The sequence below is a fragment of the Musca autumnalis genome, unplaced genomic scaffold, assembly GCF_047663935.1.
Source record: "Musca autumnalis isolate F117 unplaced genomic scaffold, ASM4766393v1 scaffold_3, whole genome shotgun sequence".
In the NCBI taxonomy this organism is placed as follows: Eukaryota; Metazoa; Arthropoda; class Insecta; order Diptera; family Muscidae; genus Musca; species Musca autumnalis.
In genome coordinates, this window is record NW_027411866.1 from 228902180 (window position 1) to 228911566 (window position 9387).

Consider the following 9387-nt stretch of genomic DNA (forward strand, 5'->3'; position numbering starts at 1 on the left):
TAAAAATGTATAAAAGAAAAAAATGTTATATCACCATATCGTAACATAACATTATGTTAAATTCAAAAGCCATTCACTGAAGAATGATAGCAAAAGAAATGTCTTATCTTGTTGTATTTATGTCTTTGCCCTGGATAATTCGATTACCTGGACTGATGCATCTACCTTGTTAATTGTGCCATGGTTATAATTTGTCCCAATTTACATTGGGCGAGTTTACTTGCGGCAATTGTCATTTTGTAGGAGAGGGAGGTGAGGCATATGGTAACCCTTTGCCTCTCAGCACCCTCTCTCACATACAAACTGACAATTGCCGCAAGTAAACTCGCCTAATGTAAATTGGGACTTTCCGCGGCCGTTCTTCCCGATTTGACGGCGGAGAATTTTAGCCGATTTGAACAGACAAACAGCGGATCGGCTTAGAGCTGTGCTTGGTTTACATTCGGCGTCGTTTCGTGATTTCGAATGCGTTTCGTGATTTCGCGCGGAATCAAGCAAAATTTATCATCATTTCGCATACAAAAATGAAATCATCTCATTTCGTGATTTCAGCGAAATCAACATCGAAATCACAGTACACATGATACACAGTACACAGTTTACACTTGCGCTCCAAAATCCTCTGGATTTCACGAAATCCTGAAATACACCCCGGTGTTTACACTTATTTTTTGTTAATTTCAAACATATCGCAATGATCAAGGTAGATGCATATGCGCAGCTGAGCGAACATGAATTTTCAAAACAAGTTGTTGTAAATTGAATTAAACATCAAAAATATACGACAATATAGAACTTTACAACTTTATTTCGAAAATTATCTATATATCGTATTAATTGTGTATAGTACCAAAAAAATAAAAAATAATGATTTTATCATTGAGACATCATAATAATAAATTCTGATAGATAAAAGTTGTGCTCAGAACCTGCATAATATTAGTACTTGCAGTAGTTTTCCCGTTTAGTGCTAAAAATGCGTTCCCGTACACCGAAATCCAGCAAGACTTGCAATTCTCTTTAAACAAAAATAGCGACGAATAACACCCTCTTCTCCTGTTTTCTGCCATAAAATTTTGGCCTAGTAGAAACCAGCAGCAATCATGTTCATATGTTCATTGTTATCTAATATTATAACTGATACGTTGATTTTGACATTTCTGCTGGAGTTTTCGCAATTTCCGTCATTTTTCCGTTCCCGTATTTCTTAGGAAATTTGTATGGGGAAGCAATTTTTGACAATTCGCTCTATTTTCTAAAATTACCATTAAAAAAGTACGGGAACACAATGAAAAATAGCATTGTAACAAAGTAATTTAATATTTTTTCACATTGTTTACAAATTTTGATACTAACATTTTTTCTTGCAGCAATTCGCACATCTACCTTGTTTATTGTCATACGTGAAAAGTGTTGCAACTTTTGGTACTTTTTAGACAAAAGCAAGGTTGTATATCATGTGTACGGTGATTTCAATGTTGATTTCGCTGAAATCACGAAATGAGATGATTTCATTTTTGTATGCGAAATCATGATAAATTTTGCTTGATTCCGCACGAAATCACGAAACGCCTTCGAAATCACGAAACGAGGCCGAATGTAAACCAAGCAATACTCATTCACTCAGTTCATATCGTTCGTGCTTCTTCTTCATCAAAACAAAAGAAAAATACATTTTTTCCGCTTTCTTCGTGGAAGAATACAAATATTTAAAACAAATTTACAATCGTTTTGCTAATTAAAAATACTTCGTTTGCTTTTTTTAACTGATGGAACTAACTGAAAGAGAAGAGGTAAAAGAATGGGAGAAAAACGAACGAGGGAGCAAAACATGGCAGAACTACCAGGTAGTGGTATCACACCAGCTGATCGAATATGAAAAGTCAAATCCCTTTATAAAAAAATAATTGTTGTTGTAATTTCCCCAACAACATAAAGAAAGTTTTGACATAACATATTCAAAATTTTACGATGCCACTACCTGGGTAATTGTGCCATGGAGCAAAAGGAACTAGCTGAACCGTAATCGGACCTAGTACCGGTCGTTCTTTTTGTGGAGTAGTTCCTTTGAACTAGTTCGTTCCGGAACGACACAACTCTAACTCGGCTCTATTCGTTTTTAGGGCATTCAACCGTTGTTTTTGCAGCTGTTCGGTAGTTTGTGTAAATTTGCAGATTTTAATTTTTTAAACAAAAGAACCAATAAACATGATTAAGGTAGGTTATTGTTGTATTTAACTTGGGGAAAAACAATTATCAGTTATAAATTCATCTAATTACAATAAATCACAACTAAGTGTATCAAAACTATTCGTGATGTTGGAATGAAGGTGCAAAGTCCACTTTTACACTGATGCCAAAAAGAAACAGACACCGATAGTCTTCATAATGTTAACGTCACTCTTGTCTTATGATAATCGCATCGTTATACAATCGCTCCAGAAATGCTATGTGTACAACAAAAGCAATAATGTTGTTTTTGGTTTTTCTCTTTGTTCTAGAACGCTGTTGCTCTAGTTACTGGCGGTGCCTCCGGTTTGGGCCGTGCCACCGTTGAACGTTTGGCCAAACAAGGTGCTCGTGTTGTCATGGCCGATTTGGGATCATCCAAGGGTAATGAAGTTGCCAAGGAATTGGGTGACAATGTTGTCTTTGTACCCGTTGATGTTACTTCCGAGAAGGATGTAACCACTGCTCTTGAAACTGCCAAGGATAAATTTGGCCGTTTGGATTTGGCTGTTAATTGTGCCGGTACTGCCACAGCTGTGCGTACATATAACTTCAACAAGAATGCTGCCCACCGTTTGGATGATTTCACCCGTGTCTTGATGGTTAACACTGTTGGCACATTCAATGTCATCCGTTTGTCCGCTGGTCTTATGGGCGCCAATGAACCCAATCAAGATGGTCAACGTGGTGTTATTGTCAACACTGCCTCTGTGGCTGCTTACGATGGTCAAATTGGCCAAGCTGCTTACTCTGCCTCCAAGGCTGCAGTTGTTGGTATGACTTTGCCAATTGCCCGTGATTTGAGCACTCAAGGTATTCGTGTTTGCACCATTGCTCCCGGTCTCTTCAACACCCCCATGTTGGCTGCTTTGCCCGAAAAGGTACGCACCTTCTTGGCCAAATCCATTCCATTCCCACAACGTTTGGGTGAACCTTCTGAATACGCCCACTTGGTACAGGCCATCTATGAGAACCCTTTGATGAACGGTGAAACCATTCGTATTGATGGTGCCCTCCGCATGCAACCTTAAATTGATAAAAACTCCGAAGTAAGGATAATGTGGTGATGATGATAAGATTTGCATTTATATTTTTACACTTGTGCTTATTGTTAAAATTAGAATTAAGTGAAAAGGTTATCAACAAAGTCTTTTGAAATGTTTGCCAAGCAAATCAGTCGAGAAAATTTATTCAATAAAATTGAAAAGAAAACAAAATGTGGTATACAAGACATCAATCAACATATAATCTGCATGGAGAAATATCTTATCAAGACACCATGCATATAACAATTATCTTTTATAGTCAAAAATGGAACAATAAGGTGGGTTATTATTTTATTTGCATGCCTTTGGTGCAACATTATTTTACAGTTATATTTTTCTTCATATTTTATTATAGCATTATAGTATAAGTTAAGAATTTAATCAAGAGCAATTTCAAGATTTAGCATGAAGAAATCAAGAAAATGTCCTGAAGGTAAGTTAGAAATTTTTAAATTTTTTATACAATTTTAGATATGTTCAAGATGTTTGATGAATAGGTATAATGTGGTTAGTGTTGAAATCTTTTGCGTTATATTATTCGCAGATTGTAATCCGGAAACTTTGATGTTGTTTTAAGAAATTTTTAAATGCACAAATATAAAGAAGAAGTTTCCAAATCGGAAACAGGAAGTGGATCTAAAGATTTAAAAGAATTTTTACAATTTTTTGAGAAAATTGCCAAAAAATTGTCAAGTTTTGGATCAAGTTATTTTCGTTGGCTAGATGTTATGTTTTCTCTTGTGACGTTAGACCTCTCTAGATTATGAAGATAACTATAGAAAGGGTGCTTCGATAGATCCTTTCTGAAAGAAAGGGTGCTTGATAGACTCCTTTCTAAAAGAAAGGGTGCTTGATAGACTCCTTTCTAAAAGAAAGGGCGTTTGATAGATCCTTTCTGAAAGAAAGGGTGCTTCGGTAGACCCTTTCTGAAAGTAATGGTGCTTCGATTAATCCTTTCTGAAAGAAAAAGTTATTCGATAGACACTTTCTGAAAGAAAGTGTACTTCGATAGTCACTTTCTGAAAGTAAAGGTGCTTCGATAGATCCTTTCTGAAAGAAAAAGTTATTCGATAGACACTTTCTGAAAGAAAGTGTACTTCGATAGTCACTTTCTGAAAGTAAAGGTGCTTCGATAGATCCTTTCTGAAAGAAAAAGTGCTTTGATAGACCCTTTCTAAAAGAAAAAGGGGAACAAATTTCCTTTAGCGGCACCTGACGGAAACATTCGGCATTTTCACCACATGTAGTTCTTTTGGTACTGATTCCAACGGTATATAGCATTTGTCCCGGAAATGTATACTCCCCGAGATAAAGGCCTCGGAAGTTCTTCTATGGACAGGTGCAAATCTCGGGAATGGGAACAAAATTTCTTTTAAATTGTAAATTTTTCCCTAAGTAGCCGGCCTTCGGCCGGGTATTAAAGGCTTTCTCCTATGGACAGGTGCAAATCTCGGGAATGGGAACAAACTTTCTTTTAAATTGTAAAATTTTCCTTAAGTAGCCGGCCTTCGGCCGGGGATTTAAGACAGGTGCAAATCTCGGGAATGGGAACAAAATTTCTTTTAAATTGTAAATTTTTCCCTAAGTAGCCGGCCTTCGGCCGGGGATTAAAGGCTTTCTCCTATGGACAGGTGCAAATCTAGGGTATGGGAACAAAATACGTTTCCGGGACAAAAATTATACATCGTTGGAATAAGAATAGAAAGCGCTACCTGTGGTGAAAAAAGTGTCTTCCTACCTTAGGTGCCGCTAAAGGAAATTTAAGCCAGAAAAAGTGCTTCGATTGACTCTTTCTGAAAGAAAGAATGCTTCGATATACCCTTTCTGATGGAAAGGGTGCTTCGATAAAACCTCTCTGAAAGAAAAAAATATTCGATAGACACTTTCTGAAAGAAAGGGTACTTCGATAGTGTCTTTCTGAAAGTAAGGTTGCTTCAATTGATCCTTTCTGGAAGAAAGTGTACTTCGATATACCCTTTCTGGAAAAAAGGGTGCTTCGATATACCCTTTCTGGAAGAAAGGGTGCTTCGATATACCCTTTCTGGAAGAAAGGGTGCTTCGATATACTCTTTCTGGAAGAAAGTGTGCTTCGGTATACCATTTCTGAAAGAAAGGGTGCTTCGATATACCCTTTCTGATGGAAAGGGTGCTTCGATAAAACCTCTCTGAAAGAAAAAAATATTCGATAGACACTTTCTGAAAGAAAGGGTACTTCGATAGTGTCTTTCTGAAAGTAAGGTTGCTTCAATTGATCCTTTATGGAAGAAAGTGTACTTCGATATACCCTTTCTGGAAGATAGGGTACTTCGATATACCCTTTCTGGAAAATAGGGTACTTCGATATACCCTTTCTGGAAGATAGGGTGCTTCGATATACCCTTTCTGGAAGAAAGGATGCTTCGCTATATATAGCTTCAATATACCCTTTCTGGAAGAAAGGGTGCTTCGATATACCCTTTCTGGAAAAAAGGGTGCTTCGATATACCATTTCTGAAAGAAAGGGTGCTTCGATATACCATTTCTGAAAGAAAGGGTGCTTCGATATACCATTTCTGGAAGAAAGGTTGCTTCGATATACCATTTCTGGAAGAAAGGGTCCTTCGATATACCCTTTCTGGAAGATAGGGTACTTCGATATACCATTTCTGGAAGATAGGTTGCCTTGATATACCCTTTCTGGAAGAAAGGGTGCTTCGATATACTCTTTCTGGAAGAAAGGGTGCTTCGATATACCCTTTCTGGAAGAAAGGGTGCTTCGATATACCCTTTCTGGAAGATAGGGTACTTCGATATACCCTATCTGGAAGATAGGGTACTTCGATATACCCTTTCTGGAAGATAGGGTACTTCGATATATCCTTTCTGGAAGATAGGGTACTTCGATATACCCTTTCTGGAAGATAGGGTGCTTCCATACTAGAGTAATTTAATGAAATTGCAGTAGTCGGGAAATAGATTTAAGAACCCCTAGTTTCATGCACGAATACGAAGCAACTGACAATACGGAAGTCGGCCCATTTGTCAGACCAAGTGACATGATGGTTATGACGAACTGTGGCACTCTTATCTAATGCTGGCGTTCTGTTGGTCATTATCTAGGACGGAATGCCACAAATCATGATGAAAAAATACTCTCACAACTTATCCCAATGATGTTGACAGGGTTAACCCCCAGTTTTTGTAAAAATTTTTATTCTTCTCACACGAATTGTCAAATTTTGTAGATCGATTTATTCGCCTTAGCGCAAATGTAGAGCGCTGATTTTTAAATGAGGAATTCTTAACTATATATGGAACTCATCTACGAAAAATAAAATCTGTATGTCATCTGTGGGCTGAGCTATGGATGCCTAAATTATTACGAAAATAGACGAACGAACAAAAATAAGTTACAAAAACTGGGGGTAAATTTTTAAGGCCTGGAAAGAACCTCTACACTTCATTAGTGGCTTGGGAGGGCATGTTGAACCTCACAACTGATAGCTGGTCAAGATGCGAGTTATTATTATTTATTGCTTTTACGCCAAGTCGTGGGCGCATAGTGCCAAAGATGAGAGTAAATGAGAATAATTGGGGTTATCATGAACGGCAATTCACCGTGAATTTTTTCACTTTTTCCCTTAAGTTGCAACGGCGGAAAGACGAAACTCACGGGGAAATTTCATTCATGATAACCCCTAATAATATTAAAAGTCGGTACATAATCTCACCTGAACCCAAGTCGCCAGACAAAGAGGCCTCAAGCACACACTATCCAGGGCTACTGACTTGCAAAAGGCATGGGAAAAGTCAACCCCGCCATCCGAAACATCGAAAATGAAAGGACAATGATAGCAGACCGATTTCATTTAGAATTACACGGAGTGTGAGTATTGCGTATTAAGACAATTTTGAATTACTTTTTTATATTTATAAGAGTTTCTTTTATTTACTTATAAAATATCTCAGGATATTTTCAAATCTTTTGTCGGCTTTCCATTTTGAAAACATGTCGTATATTCAAAAACATAGTTTAAGATACGCATTTTTATAGAGTCTTGTTGCTGTTCAGGAAGTTTATTTAGTTTTTGTTCCAGCATTTTATAAAATGGTTCATGTTGACTGGGTGGCGGCGCTGTTGCCTGTTGATTTTGGGCATATTTTAAAAATTCTTCAGCCAAATTACAAAACTTTCTCGATAATAGATCTTCATCTTGATAATCAAAGGGTCTCTTTCTGCTTGAAGTTATATTATTGCTGATGGTTGTTTTATTATCTTCACAAGTTTCTTTTGAGTCTTCTCGAGGTTTAATTATGATTCTTCTACGATTTGCGGGAATATTCAAAATGCCGCTTGTGGGTGTTTTCTTTGGTGCCTGTGAATATTTTGTTTCACAAGGTGTTGATACTGGAAAGTCTTCCTCCTCCTCCTCCTCATCGTCATAAGATTGTTGTCTTTTAACTTTAGACGATGTTGGATGACTGGGCGGCGGGCTTATCTCCTCAATAAATATTGGCATATCTTCATCATCATTTTCGTTGTAGCCACCATCTAATGGCAACGGATGTTCTTCTGCAATTTCTATGGATGCCAAACTATCTTCTGGAAAATCGCCTTCTTCTTCTACACAGTCTATATTCCATATTGATCTAAAATTTAGAGAAATGATAATTGTTGATTGGCTTCTTTTTGTTTTGTGAATATTACTATACCGTTTGGTTTGTAATTGATCTTTGAGGAAATGCATGTGTGGAAATAATCTCCATGACACATCGGAAGGTTCACCATTTGTCGCTATCATATCTGAATAAAGCTTTAAGTATCGATCCCTCATGCTCTTCCAACGAGATCTGCAATATTTTTCTACAATTAAATTAGATACGTTTTCTTCAGAATTATTCCAATCGCCAAGGTAAACTTAGTACTAAACGTCAGGACTATTGAAGTGCAACAAGTCCAACTTAGGGCCCACTTTGATCGTGACCAGGATTTAAGTAACTCCTTTTAAAATTGACGTGCTTTCTCCAAATATATGCACGATATGCATACATATCGACACCATAAATGCCCGAAGACGTAACCCACAAATCCAAAACTTTACAGGAGAAGCAAAAAGCCTTATAAAATGAAAACCTGTTTTATAGAATATCAATCTTATAAGGGCGAATATTTGAAGTATTATCAATCCTGTACGAATGGGATAAGTAGTGAAACCATAACCGCTGAAGCGCTTGGTTCTGCGATTATCCATTACAATAAAATCTGCAATGTTATCACATTTTCCGAAATGTCATTTCTTGAATAGGATCGTTATTTTTGAACGTAGAAGCTTGAAATTTTGCCAGGGGATGTATTTTAGCTTTTTCGCAATTATCGATAACTGTCTAACCGTCCAGCAACCACAAAATATTTTGTGGTTGCCTGACGACTGACAAAAATGAACGGCCTCACTGGCAAGCAACCGATTATTTGAGCAAAACTGACAGTCAAAACTGATCGTGTATTCCATCCAAAAACGAATTTTGATTTTCATGTGGGTTACGTCTTCGGGCATTTATGGTGACGTATAGTTGTCATCACCATAGCAAAGGCCAACAGAAGTAAAAATCTCACAACGAAACAAGTAAACTGAAATTTGCATTGGAATTTTTACTTACCCTCGATTCCAAGCTCGCTACTGATTGCTGCCCAAGCCTTCCGCCTTTTAGCATACTGCGTGTAATCACTTGACTTTTTATCATATAAAAATGGATACAGTTTTACTTGTCGAATTAATTTCACTTCGTTAATTCTTGGGAAAGACATTTGTGCGGTTAAATTAACGTTTTCAATTTCTGAATTGAAGAAACCGACGATAAAGGCCTGACGCGAACATTCACTTTTTTCTGAAAATGTTTTTATTTCCAAAGCATTTGACACATGACGCGTCGCGTTCCGCCTTGCCAACCTTAAAACAGAGTCCCGAGTCAAGCTATAAAGTGCTGAAGGCTACATAAGAAAAACATTGTGACGGCGACAACAATCTTACCGTTAATTTGAAATGCATTACAAAATCAAATAGAATTCATAGGTAGCGAGTTGAGTTTAGACATTAAGCTCGGATAAAATTATAATTTTTGTCTATATAGCCAT

The 9387-nt window shown here is 37.2% G+C and overlaps 2 protein-coding genes across 3 annotated transcripts; one reads left to right on the forward strand and one right to left on the reverse strand.

The window, feature by feature from the left end:
• Positions 1-2069: 2069 nt before the first annotated feature.
• On the forward strand, positions 2070-3446 carry scu (hydroxysteroid 17-beta dehydrogenase 10). The gene is made up of 2 exons (XM_073977147.1): positions 2070-2217; positions 2502-3446. Exons 1-2 carry the CDS (start codon positions 2209-2211, stop codon positions 3258-3260), a joined length of 768 nt encoding a protein of 255 aa, XP_073833248.1. The 5' UTR covers positions 2070-2208; the 3' UTR covers positions 3261-3446.
• A 3724-nt stretch (positions 3447-7170) lies between these two features.
• Positions 7171-9186, reverse strand: LOC141397210 (uncharacterized). Of its 2 annotated transcripts, none has more exons than XM_073973277.1 (3): positions 8913-9186; positions 7968-8105; positions 7171-7904 (listed from the first exon to the last, which is right to left on the reverse strand). In XM_073973277.1, exons 2-3 carry the CDS (start codon positions 8087-8089, stop codon positions 7220-7222), a joined length of 807 nt encoding a protein of 268 aa, XP_073829378.1. In that variant the 5' UTR covers positions 8090-8105; positions 8913-9186; the 3' UTR covers positions 7171-7219. The 2 variants fall into 2 exon arrangements, with proteins under 2 accessions (XP_073829378.1, XP_073829376.1); XM_073973275.1 differs by having other exon boundaries at positions 7968-8118; positions 8913-9174.
• Between the last annotated feature and the right edge of the window lie 201 nt (positions 9187-9387).